Source organism: Papilio xuthus, unplaced genomic scaffold (genome assembly GCF_000836235.2).
Source record: "Papilio xuthus unplaced genomic scaffold, Pxut_1.1 DF825928.1, whole genome shotgun sequence".
NCBI lineage: Eukaryota > Metazoa > Arthropoda > Insecta > Lepidoptera > Papilionidae > Papilio > Papilio xuthus.
In genome coordinates this window covers 5126182-5148328 of record NW_013532721.1, presented here as the reverse complement: position 1 = coordinate 5148328, position 22147 = coordinate 5126182, and the positions used below count along the sequence as shown (strand labels likewise).

Below are 22147 nucleotides of genomic sequence, written 5' to 3'. Positions count from 1 at the left end.
CGTTAAATTAGTTTATATGTTATAACTAAACTATGTAAATTAAAGTGTTACTACAATTTGTAGGATATTATCGTCGTCGTCTCCTTCGTCCCGCCCGCTGCGCTCGGTCTCCGTTGCTGCGTGTGCCTCGTGCGTTGCGTGTGCTGCGAACGTCTCGCACGTCATGTCATCGTTCACTTTCTCCTTCGCATTATCTGAGAGTACGTTGACGCCTTGCTTCACTGCGCTGTTCAGGTGTCTCAATGCTTCCACATCTATCGTACCATTAGGACGTTCTAATTTTATCTCTTGATTGATATTAAATATGTTTCGCGCAGAATCCAGATCTTGTTTCCTTTTGGGATTATTCCTCTTTTCCAATCTTATCTCGCTGTCTCTGTGGCTGACTGTGCCGCGGAAATTCACAATTACGGTTGGTTTGATTACTGTTTGATATTCTCTGTTTCCGATTTGACTTGCATCTTCCATTTTATTTATTACAGGTCTGTAGCTATCCTCTATCAAGCTGCTCGCCACCTCTGTCATATCTTCATCATTTTCATTTTGTTTTACAAAATTCACTTTACTATTTGGTTTTGGTTCCTTTTTTGGTTTGTTTGTCGTGGGTTTGGGTTCCGATCTTTCTGACGGTGTGTTCACGTAGATAACTATGTCTTCTTTTTTGTTTTCTACTTTAATTTCGCTTCCATTTGGCTGGATACTTTTGGGGAATCTGTATTTCAGCGTAGGCATTTCGATACGATCATTTCGTCGCGGTATAAAATCTGCATCGCTTGGAAGTTCTGGTGGTTCGTTGTCAAAGCCGTACCTGTCATAATTTTGAAACAGGTTGTTGTCATCGCTGTGATTGATTTCTTCAGGCAGCTGTGATCGTATTCGTAAGGATTCGATGACGTCCCTGAAAAGAGATCGCTTTTCGTGGGTCGCTTCCGGCCGATCTCTGGCCGGCTGCGCGGTGCACAGTATGATCATGTAGGTGACACAAATGAAGCACTGCATCTGGAATAAAATAATTTTAAACACAATCATCGATCGGCGACATTTATAAAAGCTTTATTGCAGGAGAAAAAAGAAGAAAAGTTACTCAAACAAACACCACACAAAGTGTAGCTTAAATCATTAATTTATTGTTAATGTAATAAACACGCTGGTAATAATTGACTTGTTAATAAAAGAAGACACACGATTAGCACAGCAATCGAAATTGGGGAATGATTGGAAACTGTTGTTAAGATTATGACACTTGTTGAGTAATATACAACTAATTTGAAAAAATTATAGTTGAAAAATAAAACTTGTATGATTTGTTACCTTGTAATGGAGTGTAAGTGCGCGAGTGACCGGGTCCCGTGACGGCTGGCGACTGTGCCGCGATGCCAGCGTCCGCTACGGAAGGGTTGACTGAACCCACCTGAACTGCTCCAGGGGTGCCCAAGGAACCGGAACATTTATGTTTCTCAGGTGCTTATTACAGTTTATAGTAAGATATTTCGAATAACTTAAGAAAATTCCCGAGTGTCATTTAACAACTTACAGTATATCAAATCTACTTACTGTCTTAAATCTTCATAAACAATAACCGAATCATTAATTTGGCTCTACTTTCCAGTCTTTTGTTCTACAGACAATATTAGTTGGAGTGTAAGTTGAGTTGGAGTATACTTTAGAACATTAGTTGGATCAAGATATTTCTATCACTCCTTAAATTTAATATTTACTTCAGCTCACTTTGGGTCTTGCTTAAAGCAAAAGTTAAGGACGGTTTGATGACGGCTTAAATTTCTTATTTTTATTTATATCCTATTATACTATTTTCATGTTCCAGAAAGAGGTTTTCTCATAATTGTTGGCAACCCTTGTTCTAGTTGAAATAGTAACCTGTCTTCTTCGGGAACTAAGAGTATCCGGAACTCATTCTGATTTGCACATTTAATGGTAACTTGATACGCAATTATGATTCTTCTGCTACTGGACAGTAGAGTGATATTTGCAGCATTTTATTTGGCTAGTTTTTCTTATAACATGCGTTTGTATAAGGTGCTTCAATCGAATGAATATTATTGCTTTTGTATAATGATGTTTTGAAAATGTTACAAGGTATTTGAACCTAAGCTAGGTTATTCATTTTCTGTTTTCATGATGCAAGACGCACCAATAATATTTGTGTATTGAGTCCCTCAAAAAATAACTATTTACGATTTACGATGTATAAACTAAGATAAATTAAAAGGATTACTAAGAACTTAACTATCTTGATGGCGACATGGCTGTCTTTTAACTCTTATTTCCAGACACCGACAGACACCCAGGCTGTTTGCATCTTCACAGTTATTGAACAAACTTAGGGGATGGGGGGTGGAGGGATCTCTCCTGTTAGGAAAAATAATAAAAACAACAATCTTTTAAAATTTTATTTATACCATAATATTTAATTGTCGTTGTATTTATTAAATAACTATGAAATGTTTTCGAACATACTATTCTCGTGTTATTTATTTAAAAAAATCAAGTAATTTAACGCTTTTGAAACATTAATTATTGCATCGTTTTTAATAACACAATACAACATTAAAATTATTTAAAAATTTGCCACAAGGGAGCACGTCTTTGTTTGTTTCAGACTTTCGTTTTCGTTTTTTTTTAGGATTATGCCGAAATATCAGTCATTTGTGTTTTCAGGTTTCCTCTTGTCCTTCTTTTTTTGAGCTAGTTTTATATCACTTTCTTTGTTCCATATGGAGCCGCGGAAGTTGACAATGACTGTTGGGTTGATGATGGTCAGGCGGTCGGTGTCCCCAATCTGACTCATGTCCTCCATTTCATTTAGAATCGGTCTAAAAAGGTGATCAGTTTCTTTTGCTCCAGTTATCATGTACTTGATGTATTCTTTATTTATTCCGGAGAAAATTGTGTCATTCGAGGAAGAACCCGTTGGTATCATTGTCGTTGCGTCAGGTTCCTCTTGAGACTTCATTACTTTTTCATCAATCACCTTGGTTTTGTCAACACTCTCTCTATTAATTTCACTTTCGTTTGTTTGCGTGCGGTTTGTATGTGAATTTGCAAGTTCTGATATTTCAATTTTAAATTTGTCGTTAGAAAGTTCACTTCTTGTATTGTTATTAAATGATATCGTTGCGTTATTTTCAAATGGTAATATTTCAGGGTCCTTGTAAGGAAGAGCCTTGCAGGATATTACCAAATATATTACGCAGATGAAGCACTGCATCTGTAAAGGAAAAAAAATAAAGTACATAACTTTTTATGGATTTGAATATATAAAGTTTGTGTTGTTTCAGAAGAAAATATTAAAAGAAAAAGTAAATAGAACAGTGTTTTAATTCAACAAATAAAACTAATTTGTTAGATTGCATAAAAACTTACATTGTTTGTATGATTGACGAGTGGTTTGATGCGGCGGCGAGTGGCGAGTGTCGAGTGTCGAGTGGCGAGCGCGGCGCGGCGGGAGCAGCTGGGAACTACACGGGGATCGGGAAGTGCTCCAGGGTTGACTGAACTGACATGAACATGTTCAGGGGTGAACCAACCGTTCAGGTAAATTATAAAATATTTAAATATATTGTTGTAGTTGTAGTAAAAAATCTATGAGCAAAATTTTCTATCCCGCCTCCGTGAAAGTTTAAATATCAGATTCTATATATGTAAAAGGTTTGTGGAGGCAAGGATAACACGGAAATAACATTATTGTGCATCTAATGTAATGAAACACAAACAAACATTGATAATTGAATGACAGTTTAGAAGGTTTTTTTTTGTGACTGATTGCCACTGTTTGCATTGAGGCGGCATTTACAGCTTCACCGGGCTTGAGGTGGCCGAGCGCAGACGGCACTTAGCCTAAACCTCGTTTAAGAGTAATTAAGCTCGAGGGCTCCCTCAGAAACCTCGGCTCGGGCCGTTACTTCGTTATTATTTCCGGATTGGGAGGCTGCCGAGCTCTTAGGTCGCTTCGGTGGACGCTCCATGAGTTTAGAAGGACATTATTTGTATAGTAAGAGAGTGATGCACATCCCTGTTCACAGCTCAGCGGTGAGTTTCCTCGATCTGAGAACTAGTACAATTTGGTGTAAGATACATTGCAAACATATTTACATTTAACACACGAGGATGCTCAGTTACATATTCATTTAATCATATAAGTCTATTAAAAACTTTTTATTTTTTTTAAAGATATTTTATTTCAGAGTGAAAAAACATAAGAACTCATATTTACATATATACAAGTACGAGAGCATTTTAGACAGAGATATAAATGAATTTAAACTATTATTTATAATGATTTAGCCCATCACGGTGTGACCTGTTGCCACTCAAGTTATAAAGAATTTATAAAACATTGTGATTAATTTTTAACATTTTAATTATTCAGTCTTGTATCAACCATAAAACTGCTAAGGTTAAAGCGGTGAAGACGCAAAACATTCATTTTTTTAACTGTGCGGGTTAGCGGGGTAGCGGGGGGGGGGGTTGAGGTGGACATATAGCAAGGGATTACAATAGTACTATAAAGTCGCAAATCTACTACGATAGATATTATTCTATCATTGTTATCAGAAGCTAGTGAATATATAGTTTTAAATATTAGAGGAGTTCCAATTGCAAGGAATCATAATGTTTACATTATTAGTGTTGATAGCTGTAATACTATGGTTAGTGTTTGAGCAGTGCAGGATATGGAGCGTGGAGCGGCGCAGCGGACAGCCGGCCAGCCGGCACCGCGCGCTACCGCTACTAGGGCACGCCCATCTACTGCTCGGCTCCGACGCCGGTGAGGGCTACCTATAGATTTTTATTATTTTTGGACTGCCCTATTCCATTGCGAAAAGATCGCGCCATGCAGCGGTTGTATCAGTGTGTGTATATGAGCAAGGTGATATAGCTGTCCCCTTGCTCATACATTCCTGTGTACTTCCTGCGAACGAGGGCGGCATCGCAACCGTAATTCGTACGCATGTGAAAAAAAGATGTAAAGCTGTTGCTGCTGATATAATGTTAGTTTTAAAAATTTGTTCCAGATCGCATGAAAATACTTGAAGCCGTAGGTAGGGAAGCGATCGAGAAAGGAGGTGTTGTCGCCACGTGGCTCGGCCGCTCGTTCTACACAAGTTAGTTCAGCAAATAGGCACAATATTTTATGTCTATTTTTGGAATTCGTAAAGAAAATCATTGAAACATTCAAATGCACCGAGCATTACGTTGTGCAGTGACATCGGATGCAGCGGTGGCAGAACTGGTACTGCGTCGGTGCTTGGCTAAGACGGCGGTGTCCGACATCCTACGTCATCTCTGCGGGAACGGTACGGTCAGTGCGCCTGGTGAGTTGCCATTCCCACGCCGCTACACTTTCTTTACAAAGAATTGTTTTAATAAAGATTACGTTTATTGGATGAGCCGCATGTCTCAGTTGTGTTTGCAGTATAAGTGGATGAAATAAAGTCTACTATGAGTTTCTCACGATAGCATGCAAGAATTCCGTTGTTTTGGCTGTGCCTTAAAATCTCCAACAACACTTGTTGATTGCTGATTTTTACCTCAGTTAACATTTGGCGGTTGCGGCGTAAGTTGATTACTCCGATGTTTTCAACGAGACATCTCCGCAACTCTTTCGCCACATTCGCCAGGAAGAGCGCTGAGATGTCAGAGCGGATGCGGCCGGCGGCGGGCAACGGTGTCATCTCTATTGCCAAATATCTGTCCACCTACACTTTAGAGTCTGTCTGTGGTTTGTACATTTAATTATTTATATAATAAACTATAGAAAGACGTTTCATTTAACCAGTGGTTGATATAAATCATTGGTTTTTGGTATAGAGTCGATTTTGGGTGAAAGCAATGAGAAGAAGCGCGACGAGTTCCTGTGCGCTTTCGAAGAGTACTGCCGCATCGCCGTCCTGCGTATGAGCAACCCGCTGCTGGCCGTGGAGGCGGTGTTCAAGCTGCACCCCGCATTCACCACCTACTACAGGAGTATTAGAATCATGTGGGATTTTATTGATGAGGTAACGGTTTTATCAGACGTTTCTAGCAGGATATTTGGTCTTCGAGACCTGCGTTTCTGAATAAAATCGATACAATTATTTTTATATTATTTAAGAGAATAATAGTATAAGATTCTCGAGTATTTTTGTTACAGATCATCAATACCAAGAAAGTATTGGGAAAAAATAAAAATGTGAGCGCAAGTGAGGGTGAGTTGTATTATATTAGTCCATCATTAATGAAGACTCCTCTTAAGTGACAATAAAATCACTTAATCTCGCAGTCCTTATCATCGGATTAGATTTAGGTAGCAAATAAAATGTTGCAATATAAAACTCTTACAGTGTATGTATTTGTTTAAAATATTTACAGACATAAACCAGCCAAAGTCATTTATGGAGTTGCTGATGTGTGCGTCCGGTGCGAGGGGTGCGGGGGCTTCGGGATGTGCGGCGCGAGTTCCTTCGACCACGGAGCTGCGCGAGGAGATGTTGGTATTGGCCTTGGCGGGCGGCGACACCAGCACCGTGGCCGCCTCCTTCGCCTGCTGCCTGCTGGCCCAGCAGCCGCATGTGCAGGAAAGATTGTACAACGAGTGAGTGCTGATAACTTCAGTAAGAAACCAACGTACGTAATTTATTTTTTTGAGACAAAGGGCTTCCAATGTTAACAGGTTGTTGGAAGTGCTCGGAGAGAGGAGAGCTATTGAGATAGAAGACCTGACAAAGTTAAAGTACATGGAGGCTGTTATTAATGAATCTTTGAGACTGTATCCACCGGTTCCGAGTATTCTAAGAAAAGTACTGAAAGATATTACACTACGTAAGTATATAGTAAAATAAATGTCCGTCAGCTTTCATTAAAACCTTCCAATTTGAAAATTATTTATTTCTTGTTGATTAGCATCCGGTGTAAAACTGTTGGAAGGCACCGGAGTGTGTATAAACGTGTGGTGCCTGCACCGCAACCCTCTCTATTGGGGCCCAGACGCAGACATCTTCAACCCGGATCGATTCCTGGACAACGTAAAACATCATCCGCACGCTTTCATTCCATTTGGTTCCGGACCAAGAAATTGTATTGGTTAGTATGAAGTATTGTGTATCTACACAACACTAATATTTTGTAGGTTTTAACAATATATAATAGAATTGCAAATGATTGTCCACAGGCTACCGCTACGCAATGATGTCCATGAAGACCGTGGTGGCGACGTTGCTGAGGAGCTACAGGTTCCTGCCGCCGCCCACCTCCGGGGATACTAATGAAATATTCTCTCTCAAATTTGATATTATGTTAAGAGATTTGAAAGGATTTAAACTTCAATTAGAATCCAGACATGTTTAAAATATACACAATACTAAAATTTCTTATTTTAAGTAAGCAGCTTCCAAGAATTGGTTATTGTGACGGGAATTGTTATTTTTATTATGTAAAATGTATTTGGAAATGTATTCTTGTTCGTAATTTTTAACTTTTTAATTGTAATTTGTAATTGATTTAAATTCGTATCAGATTTCGTGTTGTCCTCATCCATCGGACTCAATGTGAATACATTTTGATCAGGTGTACATTATTAGGAATCACGTTTGGTATTATTATAATAAAAAACATTATATAAAAAAAATATTTTCATGTTTATTAAATTTATTTACTTGCACTATGTTTTATTCGTTATTTTTATATTTAGGATCTTGTATGTTATAGCTGCAGCAGGTAACGTGGCCCTAAAATTTAACGCGCGATAAAATGACGCATGAACAAAATAACAATATTGAGGTGTTTAGGAGCGAGGTTCCAAGCGGAGCATATAGTTGTCTACGTCGCGCATCATGATGTCGTACTTGACGCGCAGGGGGTGCGGGGGGCACGCGGCGGGCAGCAAGCGGTAGCGCCGCACGACGGCCGCCAGTGCCGTTTTCATAGACATCATACCGTATTGATATCCTATAAACAAAACAACCTTATTCACTTAGTTATAGGACCGCGGGCAACCTTGAGGGAATTTTAAACAAATTAACTTTCTTTTCTTTGTATAGTGTATATTATCATTGTATAGAGTCTTCATTAACTATTGTTTGGACATGTGTGATTGACCTATGCAATTCCTCGGTCCGTAGCTGAAGGGCATATAGGCGGCGTGTCGCTGCGGCGGCGAGTTTGAGTCGGGCGAGGCTGGGGTGGCGGGCAGGAAGCGGTCGGGCAGGAACAGCTCGGCGTCCTGGCCCCAGTACCGAGGGTTGCGGTGCATCGCCCAGATGTTGATCAGCGCGCCGGAACCCTCCACCAACGTTACGCCTGAAGCTGTACAGATTTGTTAGGCTTCAACGTTTTAATCATAAAGCAAGTAATGGAATACCTATATGGCATTTTAGAGACTAAGAATATTATCGATTTTTTTTGGTTTTATTAGTTCTGGTGCATTTGATACTCTTAATCGTTGATACTCTTACGCAAAACAATATCTTTGTCTAATTTCCTTGCTATGACAGCAGCGGGTGGGTACAGCCGCATAGACTCCTTGATGACGGCCTCCAGATACTTGAGCTTCGGCAGATCAGCCGCCTCGACAGGTCTCTGCGAGTCTTTGAACACTGCGTACAACCTATAAATATTAGATCAGTAGAATATTTAGTTACACTGCGCGTTTTAATTATTTACAATCAATTGTGGAAGAGTCAAATTAAACTTACTCGTCATAGACTTTGTCCTGCACGTGTGGGTAGTGAGAGAGCAGACAAGCGGTGAAGGAGGCGCCCACAGCGGACGTGTCGGAGCCCGCCAACACCAGCACCAGGCACTCTTCGCGCACCTCCAGTTCCGAGAGAGACGACGTCAGCAGCAGCTCCAGCAGCGACTTGTCTCTCTCATCTGTATGATGAATGATAGAGCAAGACATACAAATTGAAATGTAATAGTAAATATTGAAATCCCTTAACTGATGAACGGAAGGCAGTTGGAAAAGAAATTTAGGATTTTCTACTCATACTATATACGTCGTATATTTTAAATTGTATCACTAAACTAACTATGACGATCTGAAAAGCATAAATCAATAATCATCAATATTATATGACTGCACGACCAAGTTAACAACGTAATAAAATGATGCATTTAATAATAGTTAATGAATCTTTCTAACTTTACAATCTAAGTGGTTGATGTTTTGAACATCAGAGAATACTGAAATCTGATATACATGAAAATGTACTCCTAGTATTTGTTTAATTTTAGATGTAAGAATAAACTAACTTCCATTAGATAACTCCTCACATTTTCGTTCTTCACTTTTCATTTTAATAATCTGCAACAAGTAACATTTTTTAATATTAGTGCTTATTTGATTGAAGTATATTATATGTGTTTGTATACTTTATCAACGTAAGTCCTTATATAGTCCCTGTGTGCTCGCAGCGTGGCGTGCTGCGGCATCCAGCGGTAGAGGACGCGCGCCCACAGCCAGGGCTGGCACATGCGCGCCGCCGTCAGCCGGCAGTACTGCTCGAACGCCCACAGGAACGGACAGTGTGACAACCCTTGCGCATGCACTTCGATGCCTAGAGTCGTTTCTGATAGAAATCACCAAAGGAAAATAGTATGTGCAGGAGTAGAAATTCTTAAATTTGATATTCAATCGCTTATTACGTTTATCCTGGTTATTAATTAAAGAGTGCTTTAAAAAGTTCTAAAAAAACTCAACTTAAATTTTTTTATTATCAAATTGTAACACTTACCGCAAACAGAATCCATACTATAAGTTGTAAAATATTTCCATATCGAGAACGTATTCTTATCGGCGACCGAGGCTAAACAATCAGCCAATATCTCGCTCTGCCGCGAAAATACCTTTACAAAAGCTTGCAGATTCTTCATCGAGAAGTTTGGAGTTACCACTTTGCGACGAGGGCGCCAGATGTTAACTAAGATAAAAAATTGAATAGGACATCATACTCTTAGTAAGACATCAGGACTAGAGGCGTTACTAAAGTTACCAGGGGCGATGACGCTGCCATTGCCGAGGAGATGGCTGAACACTTGCATGAGGTAGCCCTTCTCCAGGCAAGACTTCATAATCACCTCAGCTATCACAGGATCCGAAATAACTGCAACAAAACGAGTAGTTACATGATTTAGAAGGGAGTGACGACTGAGATGACTGAAGGTAGATTGGAATGGAGAGAAAGCTCGTGCGCCGACCGACGCGACTGGAACACGGACAGGGAGAAGATGAATACGTGTAGTGACAGCATGAATATCATCACATTAAACTATTAAAAGTATGATGACAACAGCAAGTATAAATTAATAATTGATACCTGTATAGTAGTCATAACCTAACCACAAGCTTGTCATTCCGTTGTGTTTTGTAGCCTCGACGCCAAATTTTTTGAAAGCATTCATTCGAACTGTAATAAATATAGTGATTATGCTGGTATATCTATACACCTTCAGCTTATGGAGAGTGATATAAAAATTAAACAACACATTTTCACTAGCAAAACTTTTTACGATATTATTTAAGAATAAATATAGAAAGGTTAGTTAAGATTACACACTGCGCTGGGTCAAACTCTGAAACAAAATTGGTTGGACAAAACAATTGTACGCAATGATACATCTTACCTTCCCCGTTCCCTGCGAACAAGTATCCATGACCTATAAGCGGCAGTGCGGGATATCTGCTGCCTATTACTTTAGAATGATTTATAATTCGTCTCAATTGCCATCTCTTAAACAGCACCCAGATAAGCCAAAAGGAGATTATTAACAAGTACGGGGAAACCATTTTTCGGTAAAGTAAAGAAAACAATCAACGTTAATTGGAAATGCACGATAAATTCAAAATGCGCCAGATTTGTAACTAAGTAAACAGACTAAGCTTGTGGTTGTTTTAGTATCGATAAGATGATCACGTTTCGCAGTTAATTGTTATATCGTTAATTGCTTTCTTGTTTAAATGTGTATCCTGCAAAGAAAAAGTAACTCTTTAAAAAGGAAATAATTAAAAATACATTTGCCCGCTGAGAAACAACTTTCGTGTCGTTTAATTTTTTAATTGGCTTCGATAAAAATACAATATTTATCTGGATGTTTCATGAAACTTAAAACAGTGCCATCTAGCGACACTTTGAAAGTTTGTAGTGGAACCTATGTGAAAAAGGTTTGGAAGACACTTGTGTTTAGAAACCTTACACATAGATGGCGTGGTACAAAATAAATGAAGAATAAAAATTTAAAAAAGTAAAATTTTGCTCTACAGTTTTAGCGAAGTGTAGATAAATAGCTACAGCTATATTATTATTTAATACATCGCATAATTACGTAAATATTTGTCTCTGTAAATAAATTAATTTAATTTAAAAATAAACATTACAATGTCCAATCCCGTTTTGCCACGCAATAGGTATTTATTCAGTTATTATTCTCAAACGTAAAATAACCTGATATATGAATTCAAATGTAATGTAATATCTTTCCGAATAAAATATTTACAGATAAAGATGCGAATTCTTTAGTGGCTGCCAGTTCGCAGGTCGCATTATTTGTTAGAAAGTGCTAGAAGCAGAACGACGTACAGTGTAGGCGCGGGGAAATTTATCTGGCGCGACTCACCTTCCTGTGTCCTCGGGGAAATCACTAATAAACGAAAATACAGCGTAGCTGCGTGCTGTTAACATCACACAAGTGGTATAGTTTCATACATACACGTGTTTTCTTATATGAGAGTGAATCATATACAAACAACTGTTAGAAAAAGGACTGGAAGTTCATTAATTCACTTAATATATGTTTTCCTTTCTGAATATTTTATCAATAATCACTCATAGTGTCAAAGACAGATAAATCAACCAATTGTAGTGTAGTGCCCTACTTTTCAGTTATTAATCTGTTCTAAATTAATTTTGAGCTGTCATCATTCGCTATGTAGCTGATAAAATATGTTCTCGTAGAACATTGCGCTATGTTCGTACAATGAAACTACTAGTATAGTTAAAAATTAAAATGAATTCAGCAAATCGATTATTGTAATAGAAGAATTGAGATCATTGCTGGCATTTAATCTAAAACTTTAGATATAAAATGTAGAGCTGATATCATTTTACCAATTAAATGGATAAAAATTGCCAACGGGACAACAAACATTTTCATTTTAGGTCATAATAAATGACATCGCTCAAATTAATAAATAAAAAAACGAAGGTCAACTTGTCTTCATTTACACTCACTATGTATTTATATGATTTTGAAACACAAGATATAAAATAAATACTTATATTTGTATTACAAAATGTTTGTTGCGTATTTTTGTCCTCGTTACATAATTATTGTTGTAAATTAATTGAATCTGCGGCTCGAGGCGAAGTAATTTTCGTTCATAAAACTTTTTTCATCACAACACCTCCGCCTACCTCAGATCAGCTCAGCTCAGCCGGTGCCGGTCGGCGGGGAGGTGGTGGCGGTGGTGGTGGTGGAGGGGGAGGGGGGGTTTGACAATATAATACATGAAATACGCTTATTTTGGCGATAAACTTGAAGTTGTACTTAGTTGCAATTACATTATCATTTTCCTCGTCAGCTTTGATAGTAAACATTTCGTTCTTTTTTGAATACTTTAACTACACAAAAGACATTGTGATCCCAATCATTCTGTTAAGATAAGAATTTATTTTGGTGCAGACAAAGGAGCAGTGTAAGCCCACGGTTACTCCGGTCGATACTTTACTAACTCATTATAGTTATAGCATAACAATCTTAACTGTAATAATAATTAAAACAGCTGGAGGCAGACAAAGGCAGCTATTTATCTGACATACAAAGTGTTCACTTCGCAATTTATTGTGCTCCTGTAACACATTATTAGTACGCGTGGAAATATTAATACTGCTTCGATAGACAGTTTCATTATATTTGTGGGGAAAGTTATAGACAAACATATGAATAGACCTGAAAATATTGATCAAGCTACTTACCTACTGTTACATTTTATAGCGTAGTACCAATGTGTCTGCACAAACCTGCAATAAATAAGTTAAAAAAAAGATCACCTACTGATGTTTTGTTGAACGTCAAAATAACTTTGTCATGGTAGTAGTCGCACACACCTACAGAAATGTGGTTCTAATGCAATTCATTGTAATTTTTCTACATGGCAACGTACATGTGACCCTCCAACAAACCTCAGATTGCGTTTGTCTGTGCCAGCGCCGCCAGAGCCGCGCAGAGGTCCGGACCTCAAAAGATTGCAAATAAGATGATAATTTGAATTTTTACGACCCTCGGGATCCTTGATTGAGATTGTGATTGTCGATAATAAAATGTAAGATTTAAACCATACTTTTTTTAATTAATACGAATAAAAATTAAGTTTTCGTTGTGTATGTATGTACTGTGATACATTGTATCATTTCAAATGCTTTTTGAACGATTTTAAGATTTTATTACGTTGTTACTAAGTTATGTGAACAGCATGACTCGTGACAAGATACATAATTAATAATCAATGTTCAAACTATTCTTGTTTGTGTGATTTTTCTTCTTACATTTATAATTTTATAATTAAAAGTTTCATTTGTATATTATAATTATGTATTAATATAATGGAGACGATAAGGTTGGATAACAGTTGTTTTCGTTTCATCGCTTCCATGTCAAGAATTATTGAGCGCTGGCGTCGCACAGCCGCGCCTCGGTGAGATGCTCTTTCAAATTAAAAACATAAAATATTTTAATAAAATTATGAATTTTAATACGGAATAGATTACATTGCTTCGTTTTATTATATTTAATAATTCAAAGTAAAGCGGAGTTCAAACAAGGGAAATACTGTTAGTGTCGATAAAATTATTTTAATAATTAACCAGATCATTTTAAAATTGATTCTTTGGCAGTTCATTTTGAACATTCATAATCTACATGTGTAATGATAATATCATGAGTTTAATTATCTAGTTAGAGCTATATGTAACAGTTTAGTTTGTATGTAGAGATGTAATTAGTGGTGCGCTCATAACTATTGACATTGTCTGTCGGAGCGCCGCGCCGCAACGCCGCGACTCATTACTGTGCTGTTTTATTTAACTACGCCCAAAGATTGTGAAGATATCCGTTAAGATTTCACTGTCGATACATATGTACACAACATGTTGTTATGTTATTTCATTCAAAAAGAATATGACAGATGCTTCTCACGGCAAGGAAACAATATTGACACTAACTACTACAGGGTGGAAACTATTGTAAACTCGTGAGGTTTGGTTACGATGTTTTATATTTCATAGAAAGAATGAATTACATAACATACAGTAAAGATAGTCCATCAGCCGATGAAAATTGTCATACGTTACTTCATAAATAAATCAAATGTTTGCAGGACATGTTATTAATATTAAAAAGGTCCTGCCTCAAAGTGGGCCTCCGCGCGCACCGCACCCTCTACCGCAGACATCACGTATTCATTGACTGAAGCCAATCGATTACATTTAATACGACATATGAAAGTTTTTTTCATAGTTCAAAAATACGTTACAAACAGATTACATATTGAGTTTTAGATACAGATTCGCCGCAATACAGTACAGATGCAAGTTTACTTTTGTATTTAGTCACACGAAGAACCACTTTTAATTTCCATCAGCGCAATGAGTGCAACACTCACTAAAGAAGGCCCTTAGTTCATTATACTAAAAATGTATAATAGTTGTGACAAAGTTACATCAATGTTATGGACAGATAATATTACTGTAAGTAAGTATGTATATTGTAAGATGAGTTTCAATTCCATAAAGTATTCCGCGATCGGATTCAATGAATAACTGATGAGATGCCGCTAACGTCGCAGTCTCTCTCTCTCTCTCACCACTTTATTACTATCTGCACTCACTATAAATAAAACCTTTACCTATTTAAAAGTTAACACAATAATAAGTGTAACTACTGGCATTGGACGAGTTAAATAAATTACTAGGTTTTATTTGGTATCATCAGACCCGTGTTTGTCATCAAATCTTGAAAATTAAAGATCCACTTCTCGGCTATTGAGCTGAAATTTTGCATCCTGTGTAAATCGCATGACAATGCAATATTATGATGGTGCTGATCTGATGTTGAAGCTCGAAGATGGCCATAGGAACTTTCGCAATGAAACATCACAACCTCATCGATTTGGGCTCGTTTGAATCGTCTTAACGAGTAGCTTGTTTTTAAAAATATTTTTTGTTGTATTTGTTTAAAATAGCATCTTCTTTTTCGGATACTTCAAAAATGTTTCAATGAACAATTTGTGCGTTCGTAGGCAATTTAATGTTTTAAAAGAGCATTTTGGAAACTCATTGAGTATCTGTTGGATTTACATTATCGCCGCTGGTATCCAGCGCTTCTCGATGTCATGCTTTTACTAACTTTTAATATTCATCAGGTCGCGCACAGCTCCAGCTATAAACTTGACACATTTTATTTGTAGTCACATTATTTATCTTCATAGTCAAACATCTTAATTTTTGCTGAAAACATTTAATGCCTTAAGCCTTAATTTAAGTCCAAATAAATTGGTGTGGGAAATGAATAAGATTAATAATTAAATAGATAAACCAAGAAACTCTTTACATTTAGAACTCCTGAGGAATGTTTTGTCGATCAACATTTAAGCAACACGCGGTCATAAAAAATAATAAAACTGACATGAAAATACACACAAGCAAGCGACAGCTATATGTAATTAATATATATTCTATATGTCGCTACTTGTATGTCGTTATTAATTATTGAAGTTTATATGAGTTATGTGAGACGTGGCAAGTGATATCAAAGTGGTAGACAACTTTGTTCATTAGATAGTAATTCAACACGCCGCCAGTGCACACACACTGTACTAATCATCATATCAAGTAAGGGCACACACACTATTCCTAAACTGTGTTCCACGTATTATTCTAGTGCCTTAATACTTTTGAGTTCGTTTAATTATAAAATAATTAAACAAAAAAAAACTATTGTTAATGTATCGTAATTCGTTTCTGGTATGTTTTATTAGATGAATAATTCATCTTACGACTAGAAGTACAATGGCTATGTAACATATATCTAGATAATATCTTTATATGAAATATTAAAGGTATTCGGAGCGAGTGAGACATTAATCATGACAACTTTTCATCAAATGAGAACGTGACAAGAATCTGTAGGTAACAAGTATATGTTACAAGTGGTGTTACATCGCCGGAGCACTATTGCGTTAAACTTACACATCAATCTACATCTCATTATTTATTTTATTATTGTAGATGTAAATCTTTGTTTGCATCTCTGATGGTTGTTTTAAAGGATACAGAAACCTCGTGTATCTTAAAAGTCAAAGCTTTATATCAAAGTACAACAGTTAATTTTAACTGATTTAAGACAGCCGCTTACACCAATTGAAATTAACTGTTTGTAAAATGTGTATCGTAAGTATCTTAAGAGAAGTTAAAGATTTTTGAATTTGTAAATCTCGGAGTGATAGAAGATAATTTGCATGTCTGAAAAGTTTCTATAAGTTTTTTTAATGTCACAAAATTTATTCGTGATTTTATATCTTATTTAAAAGTTCAGATTTTTATAAACTCGATATCTTCTAGTTGACATTAATTTAAAAAAGGTTAGAAAAGAAAAGATAACTATCGACTCGTCCAAAAAGAAATGTAACACAGATACAATTTGTCTAACCGTGGATTTTTGCTTTATCAAAGATAATAACGGGGATGACGATATGTTTCAACCAAAGATTTTAGTCTGTGTACGTTCTGATCCACTGATGATAGCAACGAGTTTTTGATTATTTGATTTTCCAAATTGTATCTCATAATATCACGCTTTGTTTTACATGATATGTACGTACTGTTATTTTGTTTATGGTTAATGCACTCCTAGGCCCAGAGGTACAGGCTCAGCCTAGTTCGGGGTCTGCAAGATACTTCACTGTATATTATTCTAACGTGTTTTTGTGAAATAAATTTATTCTTATTCTTATTAATTCAACGTTTGAAAATATTCTGTATTGGGATAGCTTGCAGTATCAGAGTTGAAAGCAATACAGTTATCTATCACACGCTATGAATATCAAATGAGATTCTATATCTGGTATAGTCTTAACTCAAAATGTTATCATTCTTAAACAATTTTAAATATTAAATATTCAAGTACATTTGCAATAAGAATAACAACGTTTATGTAAACATATAAATAAGAATGTTATCTTTATGTTTGATTTAACATTGATTGTTGTGTAATTTAAGCGCTAAAGTTAAGTTAAAAATGTGGTTTTACCCTAAAACTTGATCTTCTCGATACATGAAATAAATTATCATTATGTAGATGTTTCAGCAGCCAGTACCTGACCGGTCATGTTCCTATTTCCCCGCCGGCGCTTATGTATGTATGTATGTACATAACTGTATGTGGAAATTGCTGGAGGCTGTAGGGCTGTCGGAATTACAAAGCACAACGTTGGATTAGGTATATAAGATGAAAATCAAAACATAAAATTAACATATGATTATTATTGTAATTACAAGGAAGGATAACGTTGAGGAAATTCTCTTTTTTTACTGAAACAACATTCTCTAATCTGTGGCTACAATTAGCGTATATTTAAACAATAAACACGTATGTCATGATATTCCAACTGAATGAATTGTTTGCCCACATAATTAAATTCACGCCCCATTAGCTAATAGATAACTTTTATCGGATTGTATTGAAGCAGGAATAATATTTTGTTACAATATAAACACATTAAGGGCGATTGCACGCGTTATTAACACTCCGCCTGTTCACACTAATTATAATATTGGAACTTCGAAAATTATTATACAACATTAACTACTGCAACAACGATTTGTTTATGAATATATTATTCAAACAAAACGGTTGTTTTTGACAACAAAAAACCTCGAATGATAATTGTTAATAAAACATTATTGTTTTTCTATGTCACGATTCGTCACAATCAATGTATGGAAGTCGGTATTCGTGGCGCAAATCCTTTCATAATTGGAGCTCGGAGTCAACTGGGACACACCTAATTGCCCTTTGTTGGTTCGTTTGATGACGTCACTGCGGCCTACTGGGATATTCGATAGCTAAGGCCCCACGTACACCAGAATTTCTATGCAGTAACTAGTCAAATTGCCTTGTTCGCATTTCAGATAGGTAGGTATTTGTTTAAACATAATATTAATTATGTCATATATTATTCTATCTAGCTTAAAAATAGCGCAGCGACCACTACCCTTAGACATTCGCAATTGCAGATGCTTTGTTTAAATATAATCGACGGAGGGGAGGACGCATAGATATTTCCCTTTCTTGCGCCTCCACCAAATCCACTTCCCATTCCCATCCTTTCCTTTCAAGAAGAGGGTACAATGGGCAAGAGGAGTAAAATTAGGCCTCCAGCACGGACACTCATTAGCTGAAACGCGAAATTGCTTCCAATTTACGCCTGTCTTCTGTATGGTCGTGGTATTTTACCGGTTGAGTCCATTTGTACAACAAATATTGTTGCTAGTGGCTAACACTTTTATTTTTTTCAATTTCTGTATTTAGTAATTCATATCCCGCGCAAACACATTGTGCGGCGTACACAAGACAAATAACAAAACACGTCCGTTATAGTTTGATGGCGAACTTCAACAATTTGTTGAAGTTTAAGCAACAACTAATTTCAAAGTTCCGCTGCAGGCAAACTGTTAATAAGTTTGATTTTTAACAACACGACACAACACGACCCAGCCTTCGCAATAAACGTCATACTTGGGAGCAATAACTTGAATTTTTAACAAAGTTCCCGATGCGGTTTAATCTTTACGGATGTTTGCTTAATACATAATGCACGATAAGGCTTGTTGAAGATTAACTTTATGATGCTAAAAATCGTCGTACTGAATATTCAATGGCAAGTTCTTTGTATACAAATTTTTGCCAGAATTTGTCGTAAAATAATTTGATAAGGGCAAGATTTTAAATAAGTAAAATTTTATAATTTTGTTGCATAAACTGTAAATCTCTACAAAATGAGCGCTTTTAAATCAACATTTTTGTATCATTAGTTTTTTTTATTTATTTTGGACACAATTTACTAGTAGTATTTCAGAATTATTCAGTTACAGCTCAGTAAAATAGTGCTAAATGTTGCAAGACAAATACTAGTGGCACTGATTCGGTAGAAAGGAACGTTACCAGCATTTGTGTATTTGTGGATGCAGTATCGTGTAATGAGTGCAAGCTCTCCAGAGAGGCTGCGGGGCAACGGTGACGTCGACGTCGACAAATTACCCAACGAAGGATAATTAAGCCGGAGGACACTTCCGCACAAATTGTCCACGTGATTCGTTGTCATATCGGCCAACCGACAGAAAATAATTCTATAGGCATTTACATTATTTGTTATTGTCAACGGAAATTAAAGTCGATAAGTTAATAAACAAATTATGTGAATAAAAATAGTGAATAAAAGGAAATTAAATAAAACTATGCATTACTTGAAATGCTATTGCTTTGTGAGATTTCAGGGTGTAAATATTATTCAAATGTAAACATTTCGATTAGCAACAAGTTTATTGTGTTTCAAGTACAATAGTTTATTAGTAGTGGATGTTGGTGTAGCTATAGATAACAGTAATTTGGGCGGAACATTGTCCGACACGGCTGCTCTGTGAGGGCATCGTTTGAACGGGCCCAGTAATCGCACTACTTTACGACTCTAATTATCCGTGATTTACGCCTCACTTCGCCGCCTCGTTCTCTACAACAACAATATTGTGCACCAACATTTTAGTAACAACATTATTTAAGTACGCGTTTATATTATGTTTTCCTTAAAAAAATTATGAAAACATAATTTAACATTAAATATATAATACATGTATCGGATATGTATGAATTTAGACAACAATTACATATTTATTGACTTAGATGTATTTATGACTTTCAATATTCGCTTAAGGACCATTGCAATTAATGTACTCTCAACTAAGGAATAATTAACTAATCAATGTAGACCAATATTAGGGTTAAGATATAAAATTTTACCCTCTAAAATATAACTCACCCACTAAGTTACTTTCCTCAATCTATATTGCACAGAATTCTAAGCAATTGCTTATTTATAACTTCATGTGGCCTAAAAATCAATTATTCTGTTGTCAGTGACAGAGGAGACAGAGGAGTCGTCTCAAATCTGTAAATGAGTGAGTCGAACCTAAAGAGCGTTTGGTATCGACATTTCGTCGAAATCTAATTTATTTTACTAATTTGCGGAATGTCTTCGTCGGAATCACTCACGTAATATTTGTGCTAAAGGTCTTCATTAATTTTTCTTTTTAATTTAAAATATGTTCATGGAGTGCGCAGAATTCAGATAAATAGAAATCAGATTCAGATGTGAAGATGATTAGAAATGTTTATTATTGAATTATAAAGGAATCTTGTGAACGTTTTTTACCTATTTTATTGTTGTATTTGATTTTCTATATTAATTTCGTTTTTAAGAACGATATTTACAACGCTGGCCTAGCGTCATGAAATTATCCTGTTACGACATGTTCCTTTATTGAAATAACAAATGTGCATCGTGGTATAGTTAAATACAGGTCGTTTGTCAGTGACCAAGAGTCAGGTGGACTGAGCTTACAATAAATCCTACGGGCGCAGCAGCTCGGTGCCGCAATGTATTTGTTGAGGACTCATAGCATCAACGGACAGGACAACATACGAGTTGCTTCTAATGGGAAAATCTTTCTAAAGTTTTAAACAAATCCACCATTCGAGCTGGCTTGATACTTGGGTTCTTAAATACTTTTAAGTACTTACGAAGAGATGTTTAAGATCTTGTTTCAGTTCTGATAACTGCCAAAAAGTCTTTCGTTTATTAAATGGGCTCGTAATTTAAGTACATACTGCGTGTCTCGATGTGTCAACTTGTCTTCGGCCGTCTAATTTACAGCAGTCGTCGTAATCTCCCTGGAGATTTGCTCATCGAAATTCGATGAATCGAGGTCATCTCACTAGACTTATGTAAGTAATTAAATTCTGCTAAATATACCAATTATCTTTGATCCTTTGAGTAGTTTATATCAAGGAATAAAAGAATAATTATCCTTCGTACAATGACTACTAATTAGTAGAAGGCATGAAAATATTAACGTAGGTAGAGTAGGAGGTCGGGTCGGACTTCTGTCGCTACGATATGTGAAGATATATTCATACAGATGTTGGTAGTCCTTAGAGAATTGTGGAGGAATGTAAATCAGGAACAATTAATACCGGAGCGGAGTACAATTAGCCGCATGGGCTGATTGCCGACCAGGGTGGGGCGGCGGTGCGGCGGTACGGCGGTGCTGCTGGCAACAACTCGGCCGGAGGGGATCTCAAGTTACATGCACTAAATGGTCATATTATAAATGCAACAAGTTTAATATGTAAAACTGTAACTAAATATAGTTTTTCAATTGAAATTATAAATTACAGTCCTAAGTATAGGTGCAATTCACGATATTCCAACGAAAAGCAATGCCAGTACACGAAATTAACTGAAAGTTTTCAAGTGGTCGAGTAAAACGGTAACCCTGGGCTGAACTTGCAGCTCTCAGTCGATTTGTTCGCGGCGTGTTCAGCCAATGCTGTTATTCAAACTGGCATCGCCTTCACATTCAAACTTACTTCATCAACTTTGCTCAGTCCAACTGGAAATCGCAAAGTTTCATAATTAAACTGTGTTTCGCCTACCATCGGATATTGTCTTTTGAGACAAACTTAATATCGGAATACTGAAGGAACTATGAATTTATTTTAAACGCAGGAAAGTGGAATTATCGCCATGATTTATGAGAATAGATGTAAGTAAAAGTTAGTAAGACGTTAAGTGGATAATGGATTCCTTTTCAAAATATTTATTATAAGATATTGTGCTAACAATATGTTCTACAATTCACAACAACTTTTATCATATTGCCATCTTAAATTGTGGGTGGTTTTGTATGCAGGCAGCAACAATGGCCTTAATACAAGTCCCGAAACACCGCGCCGGTTCCCCGGGAGCACGCAGCACGCAGCTCGCAGTGCCCGCTTACATCACCCAATAGACCAACAAACGTCAACTAAGTTAACTCAG

The 22147-nt window shown here is 36.6% G+C and overlaps 4 protein-coding genes across 4 annotated transcripts; 1 reads left to right on the top strand and 3 right to left on the bottom strand.

Annotated features, from left to right (window-relative positions):
• Window positions 1-39: 39 nt before the first annotated feature.
• On the bottom strand, window positions 40-1351 carry LOC106125075 (uncharacterized). The gene is made up of 2 exons (XM_013322157.1): window positions 1312-1351; window positions 40-999 (listed from the first exon to the last, which is right to left on the bottom strand). The coding sequence occupies exon 2, from the start codon at window positions 997-999 to the stop codon at window positions 40-42; it is 960 nt and encodes a 319-aa protein (XP_013177611.1). The 5' UTR covers window positions 1312-1351.
• Window positions 1352-2440: 1089 nt separating this feature from the next.
• Window positions 2441-3482, bottom strand: LOC106125238 (uncharacterized). Its single transcript, XM_013322347.1, has 2 exons — window positions 3385-3482; window positions 2441-3229 (listed from the first exon to the last, which is right to left on the bottom strand). Exon 2 carries the CDS (start codon window positions 3227-3229, stop codon window positions 2660-2662), a length of 570 nt encoding a protein of 189 aa, XP_013177801.1. The 5' UTR covers window positions 3385-3482; the 3' UTR covers window positions 2441-2659.
• A 1767-nt stretch (window positions 3483-5249) lies between these two features.
• LOC106125231 (cytochrome P450 4c21-like) lies at window positions 5250-7410 on the top strand. Its single transcript, XM_013322341.1, has 8 exons — window positions 5250-5336; window positions 5558-5743; window positions 5833-6020; window positions 6155-6209; window positions 6373-6595; window positions 6674-6822; window positions 6904-7083; window positions 7172-7410. The coding sequence occupies exons 2-8, from the start codon at window positions 5596-5598 to the stop codon at window positions 7345-7347; spliced, it is 1119 nt and encodes a 372-aa protein (XP_013177795.1). The 5' UTR covers window positions 5250-5336; window positions 5558-5595; the 3' UTR covers window positions 7348-7410.
• A 251-nt stretch (window positions 7411-7661) lies between these two features.
• Window positions 7662-10838, bottom strand: LOC106125217 (cytochrome P450 4V2-like). The gene is made up of 10 exons (XM_013322325.1): window positions 10624-10838; window positions 10317-10406; window positions 9993-10103; window positions 9735-9920; window positions 9373-9569; window positions 9253-9304; window positions 8694-8871; window positions 8454-8605; window positions 8098-8304; window positions 7662-7947 (listed from the first exon to the last, which is right to left on the bottom strand). Exons 1-10 carry the CDS (start codon window positions 10784-10786, stop codon window positions 7784-7786), a joined length of 1500 nt encoding a protein of 499 aa, XP_013177779.1. The 5' UTR covers window positions 10787-10838; the 3' UTR covers window positions 7662-7783.
• Window positions 10839-22147: the final 11309 nt, after the last annotated feature.

Bases quoted from the DNA above. Each gene is read 5' to 3' on its own strand.
- LOC106125075 (XM_013322157.1), bottom strand. From the start codon at position 999: ATGCAGTGCTTCATTTGTGTCACCTACATGATCATACTGTGCACCGCG.
- LOC106125231 (XM_013322341.1), top strand. From the start codon at position 5,596: ATGTTTTCAACGAGACATCTCCGCAACTCTTTCGCCACATTCGCCAGG. The intron at 6,210-6,372 runs GTGAGTTGTATT...AAATATTTACAG, and splicing joins AAATGTGAGCGCAAGTGAGG to ACATAAACCAGCCAAAGTCA. The intron at 7,084-7,171 runs GTTAGTATGAAG...GATTGTCCACAG, and splicing joins CGGACCAAGAAATTGTATTG to GCTACCGCTACGCAATGATG.
- LOC106125238 (XM_013322347.1), bottom strand. From the start codon at position 3,229: ATGCAGTGCTTCATCTGCGTAATATATTTGGTAATATCCTGCAAGGCT.
- LOC106125217 (XM_013322325.1), bottom strand. From the start codon at position 10,786: ATGGTTTCCCCGTACTTGTTAATAATCTCCTTTTGGCTTATCTGGGTG. The intron at 10,104-10,316 runs GTATCAATTATT...GTTTTGTTGCAG, and splicing joins AGGTTATGACTACTATACAG to TTATTTCGGATCCTGTGATA. The intron at 8,305-8,453 runs GTAAGAGTATCA...AAATCTGTACAG, and splicing joins AGACAAAGATATTGTTTTGC to CTTCAGGCGTAACGTTGGTG.